Genomic DNA, 17,343 nt, shown 5'->3' with positions numbered 1-17,343 from the left:
GACATGAATCAGCCATGGATTTACATGTGTTCCCCATCCTGATCCCCCCTCCCACCTCCCTCCCCATCCCATCCCTCTGGGTCTTCCCAGTGCACCAGGCCTGAGCACTTGTCTCATGCATCCAACCTGGACTGGCGATCTGTTTCACACTTGATAATATACATGTTTCGATGCTCTTCTCTCAGATCATCCCACCCTCGTCTTCTCCCAGAGAGTCCAAAAGTCTGTTCTATACATCTGTGTCTCTTTTTCTCTTGCATATAGGGTTATTGTTACCATCTTTCTAAATTCCATATATACGCGTTAGTATACTGTATTGGTGTTTATCTTTCTGGCTTACTTCACTCTGTATAATGGGCTCCAGTTTTAGCCATCTCATTAGAACTGATTCAAATGAATTCTTTTAATGGCTGAGTAATATTCCATGGTGTATATGTACCACAGCTTTCTTATCCATTCATCTGCTGATGGGCATCTAGGTTGCTTCCATGTCCTGGCTATTATAAACAGTGCTGCGATGAACATTGGGGTACATGTGTCTCTTTCAGATCTGATTTCCTCGGTATGTATGCCCAGGAGTGGGATTGCTGGATCATATGGCAGTTCTATTTCCAGTTTTTTAAGGAATCTCCACACTGTTCTCCATAGAGGCTGTACTAGTTTGCATTCCCACCAACAGTGTAAGAGGGTTCCCTTTTCTCCACACCCTCTCCAGCATTTATTGCTTGTAGACTTTTGGATAGCAGCCATTTTGACTGGCGTGTAATGGTATCTCATTGAGGTTTTGATTTGTATTTCTCTGATAATGAGTGATGTTAAGCATCTTTTCATGTGTTTGTTAGCTATCTGTATGTCTTCTTTGGAGAAATGTCTGTTTAGATCTTTGGCCCATTTTTTGATTGGGTGATTTATTTTTCTGGAATTGAGCTGCAGGAGTTGCTTGTATATTTTTGAGATTAATCCTTTGTTTCTTCATTTGCTATTATTTTCTCCCATTCTGAAGGCTGTCTTTTCACCTTGCTTACAGTTTCCTTTGTTGTGCAAAATCTTTTAAGTTTAATTAGGTCCCATTTGTTTATTTTTGCTTTTATTTCCAATATTCTGGGAGGTGCGTCATAGAGGATCTTGCTCACAGCAAACTTTTGAGGCGGGTTATCCATCTCCATCTTATAGATGCAGGAGCTGCTTAGGGGGAGGGCACGTAGCTGCCCGAGGTTAAAGAGGCCCCTCTTCAGGATCCTTTCCTGCCTCCCTAAATACTAGAGGCTCCAGCAGCCAAGGTCTGGTGGAAGTCACACACACACGAACATGTCATCAAAGAGAAATCCCAGCAGCTTCTGCAGCTTGCAAATCACAGAGGCCAAGCTCAGGTTACCAAGCGCTCCAAATCAATATGGAAACACATGTCTAGGAGCTTCTGAGAGAGGACTTGAAGCCATAAGGAACACAAGCAAATCAAAGGGCCAGGAGCCAACCTCTGACAGCGTTCTGAAGTCTTGGCTCCGTCTTTTCACCACCCGTGAGAGTTTTTTGAGTCAGTAATCCTCTAAGCTTTCCTCTGCCAAACAGCCTAACACCATAAGGTCTTCTAACAAACTTTCACCAGTGACTGAAACATTTAGGAGATTCACTGGAGGATTCAATGGTAAGCCCCGGCATAAGAAGAATACTTATAAAGAAGTATACTTCTTTATACTGAGAAGTATTTCCAGGTCACAGGTCCTATTCCATATCCACAAGGGGACCACTCAATGTACCCCGCATCTACCTGTGAGGTGTCACATGTTTCGAGAAGCCACGTTCTTATTTAGTTATCAACTTCATGGGGACAGAATGTGCAAGGGTGGTTGCCAGAGGCTAGAGGGGGTGGGGAATGGGGAGTGAAGGGTTTAATGGGTACAGCCTTTCAATTCTGCTGAAATGAAAGTAAGTTCTGTGGACAGGGGGTGGTGATGGCTGCAATGGTTAAGATGGTAACTCCTGTGCATGTTTTACCACATTTAAAAAACAAAAACAAGCACCTCTTCTTGCATCCTCTCTGGATCTTCAGGCTCTCTCTCCATCTCCAGCAGAACTAACTGTGCTTTCTTGATTCCCACTGCATCTCTTAGCACTGACTCCAGTCTGCTTTGTGTAGCAGTTATTTATTCCCCATGCAATGGGACTGAATCCCCCGGGGACAGGGTCTCCTTGGGAGCCCACTGAGGGCCCTGTGATGCCACTGGGTGCTCTGAAAAGATGGCTGCCCTGAATTTTCTTTCTTGAAATGCTCGAGGAGTGTATCAGCCAACTGGCCCAGTTAGAGCTTTCCTTTCCGCCAGATGGAAAGACCGATTGAGTCTGGATCCAGTTTTCCTGCATTAAGAGCAACTTGGGTAACATTGCTTAACCTCCGCAGGTCTTGGCTTCCTTATGGGCACAATGGAGATTGTAATCCTGCTTTTAGGGCTCTTGTGAGAACCGGAGAACATACATTAAAAGCCTTGGCACAGTGGACGTCACTCTACCTACTGTGACCCTAATTTCAGGAACAACACAAAGAAGCCTGAAGTGCATCCCCAGCAAGCATTAGCTGAGCCCCTTCTTTGTGGCACGCGCGGCCTAGGCACCAGAAGATAAAAGTCAGGACAACTGTCAGGACAACTGCCTGTGTGAAGCACGCAGTCCTTCTCTAGTACGGAGACCGCTGCCCCCCAGGTGGGTGCCACAGGCCTCGGGCCAGAGTGGCTACCTGTTCAGGAAAGGCTGGACTTCAGGAGCACCGAGTACGCAGCCTGCAGACCGAGGGACTTTAATGAGCCATCAATTATTCCTAGCTCTCTTGGCACCCCCAGTACAAAAGGAGGGAGTGAAACTGTGAGAAAGGGGACAGAAATAAAATGGGAAGAGTCCCCTGCTGGGCCTGCCTCATCAGCGTTTTCCTGAGACCCCAAGGGATCCATCAGCTGTCATCCTGCCAGCAAAACTTGGGAAATATGTAGGCCATAAAATCAAAGAAAAAAGCTTGCATCTAATTAGTATGATAAAAAAAAAAAAAAAAAAAGGAAGCAACCCAAACTGAAAAACAAAATTAAAATCAAAGAGGACAGACTGATGAGCTGGTTTTCTTTATGAGGCTTTGTTTTTTTGTGCATTTTGATGGAATGAAGGCTGGGGGAGGGAGCGAAGACTTTTAAGAGGTGGGCCTGAAGCAGAAGCCCAGCCATCGCCCCCCACCCAGTCCCGTGGTAGCCTCACCCCTTCTCAACCTCAGCACTGTCCGGAGGGTGCTTGCTGGACCACATTCACAGGCTGAGGAAAGGCGGACCGTGGTATAGCTCTGTCACCCAACACCGCAGACAGAAGGGCTTCCTGGGGCCAGTGTGAGCCCTTTATTATAACCTTAGCCTTCCATCTGGAGAGAATGCTTTTTTTTTTTTTTTTTTGTGGTCAGCATCCTGTGAGGACATCTTTGATCTGGGCAGTGGCATCTGATTCCCTGGCTTTAAATATCACCTCCCTCATAAAGACTTCCAGTTGTCCAAACTAGCACCTCTCCTGCCTGAATGAGAATGTCTGCTCTCCACTGGCCAACAAAGGTGGCAGGCACTGCCTGTCCCTCCAAACTCACTGCACCCAACAGAACTCGAGAGCCTTGTCCAGAAACACTCCCAACCCCACCCGATGCTCCAGCCTCCCGCATCCCTAAGAGACCTCCCCTGATGAGGGAGACTCCGTATGAAGGCCACTGACGTCCTGTTCTGCCTCAGGCCTCTGCTCCCTCTGCCTGGGATGTATGTCCCCCACTGGACACCCTTCCCAGTCCCAAGAGCATCCTTTCTCTCTTCCCTGGGATTCCCGGGTGTGGCCTGTGCCTCCATTACTGCCTCTTATCACTCCTTTAACACTCTGTTCACAACTTCAATGCAGCACTTATCACATTATAATTAGTTTCCAATTTTTCTCCCCCTAGACCATGAACCCTTAGGACAGGGATCTTGCTGATTCTTCCCTGTCTCTCTAGTCCTGGATACAGAGCCTGGCACCCAGCAACGCTGGCTGAGAAGTTGTTGAAGCATGTATTTTGTTTGACTCAGTGGTAAAGAATTTGCCTACCAAACAGGAGACGTGGGTTCGATCCCTGGGTTGGGAAGACCCCCAGAGAAGGAAATGTTAACCCACTCCAGCATTCTCGCCTGGATAATCTCATGGACAGAGGAGCCTGGCGGGCTATGGTTCATGGGGTTGCAGAGAGTCAGACAGGACTTAGCGACTAAACCATGTCGCCCCAAAAGACTAAAAACTCCATGAGGGCAGGAGCTGTGTGACACCTTAGTAGTACAGTATTAGCACTGTGCTGAGTCCTGAGGAGTCTCAGTAAATATCTGCCAATTTAAATTCACACAAGGGTAGGGTTTAATTCAACAACATTTAAAATAGTCCCTGGGTGTCCACTATGTGCCTGGCATTGCTCTAGGTGCTGAGGAGACACAGGGATCAAGCCTGCGTCACGGAGCTTACATTTTAATGCATGAGACACAGAGAACAAGTAAACAGAGACATAAATAAAAATAATTACAGACTGTGATAAGGGCTAGGAAAGAAATAAACAGGGTGCTATGATGGGAAATAACAGATGGAGAGAAATGGATTGATTCAGGATTAAGGCTGGAGGCAGCAATGGCAGATTTACTAAGGGACTGGCTGTGAAGGGGGCTGGAGAGAGAGCTGAAGAGCCGAACCTGGGTCTGGAAGGAGGGATCTGAGAGTCTGGACAGTGGGGGAAAGAAAGTGACTTGTGGGGAGAAACAAGAGTGGTGGGAATGAACGCAGCATCTGTCCAGGCTGTTCACCTGCTCACCCGGCCAATCAACAAATGTGTACTCGGCAGCCAGTACTCGCCCAGCACTTTAACAGGCACTTGGGGAATAAACTGGGCTTTGAGGGTCACTGAGGCCGGCTCGCAACAACTGAAAATCCTGAATAACCTCAGGTACACATATTAGGATGTCAGGAGGAAAAGCATCCCCCTATGAGGTGTTAAAAACACTCTTCCTTTCTCAGAAGATCACTGTTTCGATCATGCGGATGGCGGTGCAGGGAGAAGCCTAAGTGCAAGACCTTGGAGTTGATAGTCACAAAAAGTTCTAACTGAACGCGTGGGCATTGAAAATGAACGTCCTTTAGAGGCTGGGCTTGCACATCACCACAGCTGCGCCTGAGGGAGGAGGCAGCGTGACACCCGGAGGAGTGACTCATGTGGCTGTGACACTGAGGGGGAGCAGGGAGCGCCCAGGAGGCCACTATGGGAGACGCCGGGTGAGGTTCATGAACGGTTCCCCCTTTCCTCTTTCTCAGGGGGAAGGCAGTAAATTCCAATGCCTCATAGGCTCCATCTGCAAAGTGGGCACAGGATTTACCACCCCCACCCACCGGGGAGGGCGGTGATGATCATGTGGCTTCCAGTCCTAGGTTTTCACCCACACGGTTCCTTTGTTTTGGAATGTCTAAAACCCAGCTCAATGTTCCTACTCCCACACAGCTTCCCATGGGATATTAGCCGTGCCTCACTTGTAACACTGCTGATGATAATTATCATCACATTTCATAATACTGACAATACCATTTACCAAGCAAACAGCAAATACTCAGCTTGCATTTACCAAGAACTTATGAACTGGAGATACTTTCCATATATCATCTCATTTAATCCTTTTAGCTATTCTAGGAGGTCTCTGAGCAACTGGATATCTTGCCTGAGGTAGCACCGTAAACATCAGGGTCAGGATTCACTTCCAGGAGCCAGATCCCAGAACCCAGGGCTCTTAACATCTCCTCACTTTATACCATTTATCTTCACATTTCATCTCCCACCTGTAATGGGAGTTATAAGCCACTTATCCACACACCCTTCAAGTGAATCTAGCCTAATTCCTCAGCTAAGGAGTGGGCAGAATGAGGGTCAGAGAGAGACAAGATGTGCCTGCGGTACCGTCCACCACGAAGCTGAACTCCCGGTGTTATCAGTAACGACCAGAATGGGCCCCCTGCTGCCATCTGTGCTGGTCTGCGCTAAGTGGTCTGAGGGCGGGCGCTGCATCGCAAAGCTGACTGAGAGCGTGCTCGCCAACCAGAGGCCTCCTGGGAGCGGCTCCAGCTGAGTCAGGTCCAGCCAAAGAGGCAACAGTGTTTGAGGGACCCGCTGGGGAACGTGAAGGAAATTCACCCGAGCACTTCCTGTGTGCTGGCCACTAGGCTGGATGCTGTCATGTAGCATCTCATGAACTTTTCCAAATTTCTCCTAGATCTTGCTCACACAGCTGGGGGAGGGCAGAGTTGGCACTGGAAAGCAGGCATGCTTTTTCTCCGACACTACCCTGCCTCAAACTCACTTCCTTCTGCCTTAATTCCAGGTAGTTCTTATTAGCTCGTTTCCCTTTTTTCCCCCTAAGAAAGCAATTTCCTTTCACTACATGAAGTTTGGACCTGGATTTTTTTTTGTTTGTTTCTTGTGTGTGTGTGTATGTTTTTACATTTCCAATCCCTAGTGCTTCTTGTTTGTGTTTTTAAAATTCCAGAATTGGAGGATCAGAGGCAGAGATTAACTAGGTTAGTCTTTGGTATTCTGACAGGATGATCTGGACACAGACTGAACTGGACAACACACTTAAGCCTGCAGTGCAGAGAATGCTGCACCAAATTCCAGGCATATAGACAGAGATGGAAAGAAAGCATCATCTAATTAATTCCCTGGAGCCCCAGACACAAGCAACATCCAACTCACCCTTGATGATGTGCCTGACGATTTTGATGGAGCTTCCACGCATATTCAGGATCTGGTGAACCCTCTGGCGAATCTAATAAGGAAAAGGAAGAGTGGACAGAGAAAGAAAGGGCATCATTTGTCTTGGTAGACATCAGAAGACATCACTTTGGAAGTATTCACCTCACTCCCATCCCTGAGAAAGAGGGCCCACGTAGAGTGAAGGGGATTCAAGGAGTGTGTGATCCACTTCCTTCTTTGAGAGACAGTCCCTAAGCCGGTGGCAGGCAAGGAGGCAGGGATGGTCGGGCCCACCCAGGGAAGCCCCTCCTACCTGGGGCACGTTGGCATTACAGATCTCTGCCATGATGTAGCAGATGTGCTGGAGGACAAACAGCCCGGCGTCCAAGCGCCGGAGGTAAAACTCATCCTCAATGTCATTGTCTATGATCTCTCCACGCCGGACCATGTCCTAGAAAGGAATGAACATTGGGGAACAAAAGTCAGATGGTGAGTGGAGGAGGAAAGAATAGGTTTCTAGTCCTCTCATGATTCACAAAAGAATAGTAATGACAACTACAACAAAAGAAAACCACTCTGCCTTCATTTGCCTCCTGCTTGTCTCATTATTCTAAAGTTATCTTATGTTCTCATTGTTAATGGACTAGAGGCTCATGGAGTCAAGACTAAAGTCCATTTTTTTCTCTATACAATGACTCAACGCCAAAATGATCTCATCCACACATTCAACCTGAAAAAATAAGCTGATGGGGACATATATCTATTTATCTGCTTCTACTCATTCTTTACTCTTCGGTTCCCACCTCCATCAGTAACCTCTCTACAAGATAGACTTAACTCTTTTTCTTCCAAATCAAATTAACCTAGGGAGGAGAGGTCCGCTTTCTCTACAATTCCGTTTTGGTGCCCTCGTGATGGCGCAGGTACCCATTCTATGTGTCCCTTTCGGCTTATATTTCGTTAGATACAAAATGCCAACCTTTCCGCTTCATTCCACTAGTTCAATACTTCCTCAAGGTCAAAGACCTAATCTCTTTCCTCTTTAGGGAGTCTCTTTCCTAAAGTTTTGTAACCCCAGATCTATCAGACTTGCTCTCCCCATATCTGTTCCTGTCTAATGGATTCTTTAGAAAACAAACCTAGCTTTATCCAGATACAATTGATGTACTATAGTATTCACCCATTTAAAGTGTACAACATAACAGTTTTGTGTGTAGTCAGAGTTATGTAACTACCATCACAGTCATTGCAGCATATTTTCATTCCACTCCACCCCAAAGCCCCTCATCCAGAGGATTGTCACCACCTCTGCCAAGACAGTTCTTCCCATCTCAGGGCCTTTACTGCCTTGCTTCCTAAGGGTTCTGGGATATCTCTCATGCCAACACTATAAAGCAACCTCTCCTACAGAACCTTCCCTGATCATTTAAGGATAACAAAACTCCTTTCCAAAATTCCTGACAGTACGCTTGCAGGTCACTCCATGGCACGCCGTCTTCTGGCCCATCATATCCACACTGATTTCACTTATTATCAGTTCCCTGTTTCTATAACTCCCTCTATTTCATGAGGGTGGGCTGTGAGCTCTGTGAAATTGGGGATTGAATTCTGTCTTTACATCCCTGGCTCAGTAAACATCCACGCGGTGAATGAGAGGAAAGAGACACTGCTTCAGGCTGTCAGAGTCAGAACTGGGTGAGGCACTCGTTCTGCACGACTAGCAGATTGGTCTAAGAAGACAGGTGCTTGAATACATGCTTCTGATGACAACAATCCATTTCTTAATTCTGTCAGTGGTTTTATGGCCATGGTTCCCTCTGACAATTCAGGCTCCTGTCACTGATGGAAGCCCTGGGGACCCTGCTTTCCACTCTCCCAAACTTGAAGGACTTACCACGGTGGTCATCAATCCCCAACCAGCATCCTTCAGAGACTATTTAGACGCAGATAACGCGCTTCTTTATTTGCCCAGGGGGCCTGCCTGTAGCTACTTTTCATCTCGTTCCTAAATGCCTCTGTCTGTGAGGCAAAAGAAGGCTCTAGGTTTGCCAGGCCCGGTGCTGCCCGGTAAAGCACCACCACTGATTCAGAGCTTTGTGTAGTAGCAAATTCCTCAGTAATCTGGTGATAGTGTTAATGGTCACGAGGTAGTCACGGAGCATCGGACTGATGTCCAAGGAGTTTAAAAATAGAAGGGCCTCTTTAGTTTCTCATTTGTTCATAATCATAACTTCCTGCTCCAGAACTCCTAAGTGTTCAACAGCTGGGGGCACAGGAAGGAAAATTACTCTTTGACTTCCACTCATGCAAAAAGCATTTGCGGCTAATACTTCACATTTCTATAATGCAGTGGAGTTTAAAGCGTTATTATATATATGGTCCTTATTACCAAATTTAAAGCAAGCAGGGGAGGGATATTAATCCCATTGTACAAATTAGAATCCAAGGCACACAGAGGTTAAGTAAGTTGTTCATAATTACATAATTACCAGTTACTCGAATATGGACTCCCCAGGGACAGGAATCCTGTCAGACTCATCTCTGAGGTGGAAATGAATAACATGAAGTGGAGTATCAGATCTGGACCCTGCTTAACTGCCATGTGGCAAGAACACCGCTCCAAGCACTGAGTTAAGGCAGAAAAGGAGTGAGAATGAAGGTAAGGGGATGTGCTGGTCTTAGTCACCAAGGAGCTGCCAGTCTGAGTGGGAAGGACCACAGCAACACAGAAAATGATCCAACAGTAAAGGGATACAGTGCATCCACAAGTTTAAAGTAATTACAAGTGGTGGGTGCTAATCAGGGTTGGTCACAAAACACTGGGAAGAAGTGACTTTTGGATAAGGAGTCAAGGCTTCTGATTGGCAGACGCAGTAGGACAAGTGACTTAAGGATGAAGGCAGGGACTCCCCTGGTGGTCCAGTGGCTATGACTCTGTGTTCCCAAGGCAGGGGGCCCAGATTTGATCCCTGGCCAGGGAATTAGATCCCACACATGGCAACTAAGAATTTGCATGCCGCAACTAAAGATGCCATGTGCTGCAACTAGGACGTGGTACAGCCAGAGAAATAAATATTAAAAAGAATAAAGTGAAGGCAGTTTTGTGCCCTGAAGCCTTATGCAAAATGCATTATGCTGTTCATACTTTCTGCTCATTGGCCTTCCCCCGACCCCACACACACAGCATAAACAGGCCTGCCCTCCCTTTTCTGGCCCCCTCACATTTACTTGTAATGTTGGTACTCTCCCCATACCCCAATCTCTATCAATAATATATTTAAAGTCTAAAATGTGATATTCCTTATAAAATTGTCCCTGAGATATTTAAAAACTTGTACCCTACAAAGCACCTTGCATAGTACTTTCTGCAAAGCAGACTCTTGAAAAGCATTTGTGAATCTGTCGGCCAGAGAAGTGAGACAGGATGAGCGGCGGCGGCGGACCATGCCGTGCAGGCAAGTGGATGAGGACGTGCGAACACCTGTCTGATGGACACGTCGGCTTCAAGTGCTGAGAGGCAGGCAGAGTGCACAGCTCGGGGGTTGTACAGTGTCAGCCTATACGAGAAGTAGAGCAGATGGAGAAGAGAAGTGGGGTGGAGAGGGGAGAGAAGAGAGACCAGTCCCTCAGTGCAAACCTGGGAACTTGGGGAGAAACATATTCATTCATCCACTGGTAAAGAATACTAGTTCAGTGTTCCTGAACACTAACTATGGACCAGCTATTACAATGATGTGCTGGGGGCAGCAAAGATAAATAAGACAGTCTACAGAATCAAGGAGATTAAAGTCCAATGAGGTTAACAGATATGAACAAACTTCTAGGACCTTGCACACTGTACTGAGTGCCAGAAGGAGAGGCTAAGTTTGTTTTCTTTGGGTTATGAGGAGAGTTCCAGGGAAATGTAACATTTGAGCTGGATTCTGAAGAAGTATGACAAGCTGGAAAACACATTCTAAGCAGAGGGAACAACAATAGCGTGGGTCAGCTTGGCTAGGGTGGAAGAGAACAACAGTGGGATACCACTGTCACTAACAGAGAAAGAAGGGAGTGTTTCTTTGCTTATTAGATCCTAGCTACCGGCACATCATAGTTTTTGATTGATTACTAAATTCCAGACATTGTGTGAGGCAGTCTGAATAGTAACCATTGCCACCACCATCTACCCGCCTTGCAGGAGTAGCTTGTGTTTGTTGAGGGCTTAGTGTAGTGCCAAGCGCTTTACCTACACTGACTCCATTACTTCCCACAAACACTGTGAATGAGATGGTGAGATAGCATCACTAACTCAATGGACATGGCTCTGAGCAAACTCTGGGAGATAGAGGAGCCTGGCATGCTGCAGTCCATCAGTATGCAAAGAGTTGGAAATGACTTAGTGGCTGAACAATGACAACAATAGGGATCATCGCCCCCATTTCCAATGAGGAAACTGACTCAGGCCAGACCTCCCTAAGGTTAGTGGGAAGGAGGACGGGGGACTCAAATCCAAGTCTGTGCTCTCTTCATGCTACCATGTCTGCGGAGGCATGACAGATTTTAGAGCTGTTTGGAGAACAAAGGAAGATACTAAATTAGAGTAGTAGAATGGCTTAAGAACAGAGCTTAGCAAAATTAAATTTCTCCAATTACGTCAGAAGTGCCCCGGTAGTTTTTCCTTTTTCACACTCTTCCCCACAATCTGATCCTCTTTTAACCAGACGTACTGTACCTTCCAGTTTCCCCAAATGTTGTCATGTGGAAAGGATGGACCCAAGAGAGCACTGCCAAACCCTATTTTTTCCTCCTTCCCCAGAACTTCAAGACTCTGACAACGTTCACTTTGACATTCTACTTTTAGACACGAGGCCGCATGATTTGAAAGTGAAATTTTCAAATGCAGATCTGAGACAGGATTGCAGTTCATCTCCAGGAGAGGCATCACCATAACTGCACTGAACACGCACAAAGATGAAACAGAGATTGGCTTCGAAGATGGAGTTTCTGCCCTGACAGTTTTAGAAGCATCAAGAAACCAGCACGGAGAGAAGGTGACTGCTGTCAGGATAGCACCTAATCTAGCCTGTTACAACTCTGTGGCATGGAATATTTACTGCTGAGTGGATTCAGGGAAGGTGAGCACAAGTGTGTACTCCATGTTTAAAGGGAAAGTAAAAAAAAAAAAAAAAAGCAAGGTGATTATGTATTATTCTGATGGAAAACAAGGAAGTTTGGCTAACAGTTACTTAAGGCACATTTTCTTGAGTTCTGGACTTTTTAAAAAAGAAGTAGATGGTATGTCACCTTTATTATCCACGCCTGTCTTACTATGTGTGAACAGAGCCAACTTTTTATAAATGAATTAATGAATTTTTGGCTCCTTTTCTTGGTTTCTAAGATACTACATAACAACCTGATTTTGTGATAAGGAACTGATACAGTTCTTTGGATTTCTGAGTGTGACGGAAAAGAGTTAGACATCTGAAAGAACTAAGCAAACAGGATCAGATCTCAACTCTAACTTACTAGGGTCTGTGGGCAAGTCATTTATATTTTTTTGGCCTTGACTTCTTTGCTTGGAAACCAGAAGCCTGAACTGGATCAGGGAAGGGAAATAAGGTTCCTGAGTGCCAACTCTAATCCACTATAATGGCTATAGAGAACCATATTGGAAAAGTATTGTGAAGCCAAGTTGGAGCTTAGTGAGGGAAGAACACTGAAATCTACTGGCGCTGTTCTCAGGCTGGGGAGTGCAGAGGGCTGACTTTTGTCTTTCCTGATTTGATCTTCTTGAAGGTGCCTTTTAGCTTTGATAATCTGTGGCAAATCTAGGAATGAAGCACCTTAATAGCCAGAAGCAATGGGTTTTTGCCCACATATGGGTACATTGAGAGACTGGAGCTGACGACAGACAGTGCTCCGAGGCAGCAAGAAGAGCCACTGGGAGACATGCCTCCAATAGACGTCACTTCAACAGCAAGTGGTGAGCACTGACAATTAGCTTATCCTGTCATCAATAAAGTAACTTCCCTGGAAGAGACAAGCCTTGGATTTGCTGTTACATTAGAGAGGCTATTTTAAAACAATATGAGTGTGTAAATCGAATGCTCTTAAAATGGGAATATGATTAATAGGGACTAAAGAGAAATTCCCGCAAACCAGTAGCCTCCTTAAGTATGGTAAAGATATTGTACTTTGCAAAATTTCCAAGTGAAAATCTATATACACGTTGAAATGCATTTGAAATAGCACAGGAGAGTTAAGATTTAAAGGATGTCTTCCACAAGCTAATGCATTCAACTCTCACCTTTGAGAAGAGGGCAGGTGACCGTCTTCTCCGTGAAGCAATGACAACTCAACATCCACATATGGCATTTTTTACTTTTCAGAGCAGAGGACCTGCATTAACCTCACTTGCTGTATATGCCCGGTGTTGTGTGTGCACAGGAAATACCATTTTCAGATTTCACAGGTGGAAAAACTGAGATAGACATCAAATAACTGTTACTGAGTTTTGCTTAGAGACTTTAGTGGGATATGATTTCCGAGTCTAAGACCTTTTCCTGTTAGTCCTTTCACTCTGACAAAGGAAGGGCAGGGGACTTCTCTGGTGGTCCAGTGGTTAAGAATCCATCTTGCAATGCAGGGGACGTGAGTTCAATACCTGGTCAGGGAACTAAGATCCCACATGCTACAGAGGAACTAAGCCCGCGTCACAGCTAGAGAGTCTGCACCACAGTAAAAGATTCTGAATGATGCAACAAAGATCCCATGTACTGCAACTAAGACCTGATACAGTCAAATAAATAAATATGGCGGGTGGGGAAGGATGGGTGGGAAAAATGGAATAATAACAGCAGCAAAATTTCCTGGGTCCTCACTGTGTATCAGGCACTGTGCTAAGCACTTTCTTGAACTTCTCGCTTTTCCTTAAACCCCAAGAGGTAATAAGAACCATAACTCTTTCCACTTTCAAATAAGAAACTGAGGCTTAAAGAGGAGAATTCTCCAAAGGTCACAAAGCTCAGAGCTGAGCAAGTGTTGGAGACAGGATAAAAACCCACATGAGTCTGGCTCCAAGCCTGTGATCACTTCCCTAGTTCAAAACATCTTTGTTTTACAGACCTTTTCCAGTATTAGCCTATGAGCAAATAGATGGGGTTTTTCTTCATGCAGTATCTGGGAACCACTGCAAACGACCAGCTTTAAATGTAAGGTCATTTAGCTCTTTTGTTTTTTTCTTATAAATTGAAGAAACTTAAAAAAAACAAACAAACGAGGAGGGATCTCTAGCTAGACTAGCAAATTCCACGTGTAATTCAGGAGAGTTAAAAAAACAAAAAAAGACAATCCGAGAGGTTTTATTTTGTTCATTCCTTCCATAAGAGAGGGCTGAATAGATGGTTATTCAGTGACTAGTGCGTTAACTAGAACCGATTGCAATTCAGGGCAGCATAAGCCTGTTTGGGGGCTGCTAAAACAAACAGATTCATCTCCAAAGACACACACAAGAAGGTGGTACGTGTGGCATCAAGGTGCCATTTCTGCAGGGCTGTGTGTGCGTTCCCCCTCCCCCGGCCACATCCTCACTTTAAATGTTAATCTGTCTTCAGAGTGCTACCGAATCTCTACCTTGCCAGGTGCCTCTATCTCTCTCCGCAGGCAAGTCGCAAGCCTCCAAATGAGCGTGTGGATGCCACTTCTAATCTGCCCCTGACAGGCGGCCAGCTGCCCCTCTGATGGAAGGAGACAGTCATAAAAGAAGCTGCTATGAAGCCAATAGGAATCCCTCTTTCCTTAATAAGCGGGGACATGGCTCAGAAACCTAGTGGGGGTCACTGCTAACTATGTGTAGTCATGGGCAGGAACTGCCCCGCCACTGAGAAAAGGCCAATTTCCCCTTTTCTTCCAGAGTAAAGGGAGAGGCAGGTAAGTGGAGAAGGAGGAGGCACAAACAACAGCCAAACAAAATCTTCTTCCAAGAGCTTCTGAAACAGGGCAACTGTGAGAGAAGGAGACGAGGGACTGCAAGTCTTTTTCAGCAGGGGAAACAGGCTGGAGAATTAGTGAAAGGGATTTTTTTCCTGAGAATTTACAGCTAACTGATAGCAGTTCTGATAAGAATTCAACGATATCAGGCCAGAGTTTGCAAAGAGAAAAGAGACTATGTGTTAGGCCAGACTTAACACATGAGCATGTGCCACTCTAATAAAGCTACCATAAAAACTAAAACACACACACATACATACCAGGTAAGGCACTTCCCAAAAGAACGGAATTTGTGTGTGGCAGAGCTGGGATTTAAACCTGGGCTATATGATGCCAGGGTTCATGTTCCTTCTATGGTAGCATGACGCTTCCATCACAGGTGGCGTCACATCAACCATCTAAATGTACTAAAAACAAACAAGCAGATGGCTAGACTACTCATTCACTGAATTTTGACAACATATAAGCCAGCCTTGTGGCTCTGTGGTAAAAAATCTGCCTGCCAATGCAGGAGATGAAAGAGGTGTGGGTTTGATCCCTGGGTTGGGAAGATCCCCTGGAACAGGAAGTGGCAACCTGCTCCAGTATTCTTGCCTGGAAAATCCCATGGACAGAGGAGCCTGGTGGGCTACAGTCCATGTGGTTGCAAAGAGCTGGACACGACTGAGCATACACACACCTCTCCCAAGCCAGCCTTGAGAAAACCAGGGCTTCTGTGAAGTGCTGTGGGAGAGACTGTGAGCCCACTGAGAGGAGGACAGAGAGGATGAGAAAAGCAAAACAGAGTGCTCAGGGCCAGGGACTTCCCTGGCGGTCCTGTGGTTAAGACTCCACTTTCCAATGCAGGGGGTATGGGTTCAATCCCTGGTCAGGGTGCTAGGATCCCACAGGCCTCAGGGCCAAAAAAACCAACACATAAAACAGAAACAACACTGTAACAAACTCAATAAAGACTTTAAAAATGGTCCACATTAAAAAAAAAAAAAAATCTTTAAAAGAGTGCTCAAGGCCACACTGCAAGGGAAGAGGCAGAGGAGGTGGGCCAGGACTCAAGTCCCCCAACTTCTCCTCTAATGGTAGAAAGGATGATTGTGATTGGGAAGGGGGCAAGAAGGGAGGGAGGAGAGAGAGGGGAGTGAGCATTTGGCTAAACCTGCCTCTAGGAAAGAGGGAAGCAGGAGGGAGGGGAAAGCACTACCACATCCCCTTCCCCACTAGCTCTGGCTTCTACAGTGTGCTGTAAACTGTGGTCTGCCAAATTCACAGACTGAGAAGTCTGGGAACCACTGTTCAAGGAACAGCTGAGAGAAGCTCTCAGCAGGATTCCCTTTTTTTCTGGCTTGCCCAGGAGCTTCCAGCACAGTTACCAGATGACCTGACTGCAGTCTCACACTTCCACTGTCTACACAGCTTGGTAGGTGTGCTTTATGGTCATGGACCCCACTCATCTGTTCCTGCACTTTACCTCCTCTGTACAAATCTATAAGTGAGTGTCAAATGCTAAGGAAATCGTCAAAGTCTGTCTCGGCCATCAAGTTCTGTGGATACTGTTTCATTACAAGAAGTCCGTCTTTCTCTTTCCAGGATAAAGCCTGGGATGATTTAACTGTGGCAAAATTAGCATGCAATTTGTAAGTCATTACGGTGCAAAGTATGTGGCAAGAAGGCTTTATTGAATAAACCTGCTGAGAATAATTTTCCCAGGAACTAAAAAAAAGGAAAACCTCTCTCCAAGGTTCTTTCCTCCCTCTTTTGAAATCCCTGCCAGTACCTAAATAATTATCTCTTATTTCTGACTTGCAGAAGCCTGGCATCTCTGTACATTGAATCAGCAGAAGCCGGAAGAAACCCACGAGAAGTCAGGACATCTGCCCAACAACAGGGACCTTGGTATTTTCTGGGCTTCTTGTTGCTTGGGGAGTCAGGTGAAATCTGCTGAGACAAGCACCCTGGGTATTTACAGACCACAGAGAACTGCTGCTCACTCCAAGAGTCTCAAGAATTACATGCCCTTTAAAAGTTCAGGTCAAATCTTGTTAACCAGGAAGCTCCAGGGTATGTTCAGATACTTTGTGGCCCTGGAGTCTCATGGACACTGAATATAACATGAGAAAGCAGTGGACAGCTGCCCAAGACGTGGAAGTCTTTGCTAGTTAACAGATTCTTGCAGTAATGCGACTGGAACTGAGTCTGTATGTAATACAATTATCAGTTTGTCCTGCAGACGCTTCTAAATAATAGGTTTTTAATATAGCTACAGGTATTCCACAGAATGTACACAGTTGTAGAAAACATGTTTTTGACGATGGGGCTATTCAGAGAAAATACAAATTAGGGTTAACAATGAGAGTTTAGATATAATGTAGGAAACTCAGGACTCTTTTATCTTCTTGATACCCATGGATAAATATTAATTTTAACTCATTTAAATGTCTTTCATTTACCGCATGCTAATCACTAAGTAGGTCCTAAGAACATGATGAACAAGAGGGATGAGAGTTGCAGAGAGACAGAGTAAACAAATGTATAAAGTAATTACAGGTCAGGAAGAAGCAGTTGGGGGGCGCTGCTTCACACGTGGGGGGTCACCGAAAAGCTCTCTGAGGGGCTGA

The 17,343-nt window shown here is 45.6% G+C and overlaps 1 protein-coding gene across 1 annotated transcript in view; it reads right to left on the bottom strand.

Annotated features, from left to right (window-relative positions):
- CTNNBL1 (catenin beta like 1) overlaps positions 1-17,343 on the bottom strand; it is a 160,490-nt gene that overhangs the window by 5,033 nt on the left and 138,114 nt on the right. Inside the window, exons 14-15 of the mRNA XM_061127255.1 lie at positions 7,077-7,214; positions 6,764-6,836 (exon numbers count right to left, since the gene is read on the bottom strand). Of these exons, the coding sequence (XP_060983238.1) occupies positions 6,764-6,836; positions 7,077-7,214 (211 nt within the window). The remainder of the gene's footprint in view (positions 1-6,763; positions 6,837-7,076; positions 7,215-17,343) is intronic.

The sequence above is a fragment of the Dama dama genome, chromosome 23, assembly GCF_033118175.1.
Source record: "Dama dama isolate Ldn47 chromosome 23, ASM3311817v1, whole genome shotgun sequence".
NCBI classification, from domain to species: Eukaryota; Metazoa; Chordata; class Mammalia; order Artiodactyla; family Cervidae; genus Dama; species Dama dama.
The sequence above is the reverse complement of the archived record's forward strand: the minus strand, read 5'-3'. Positions and strand labels throughout refer to the sequence as shown.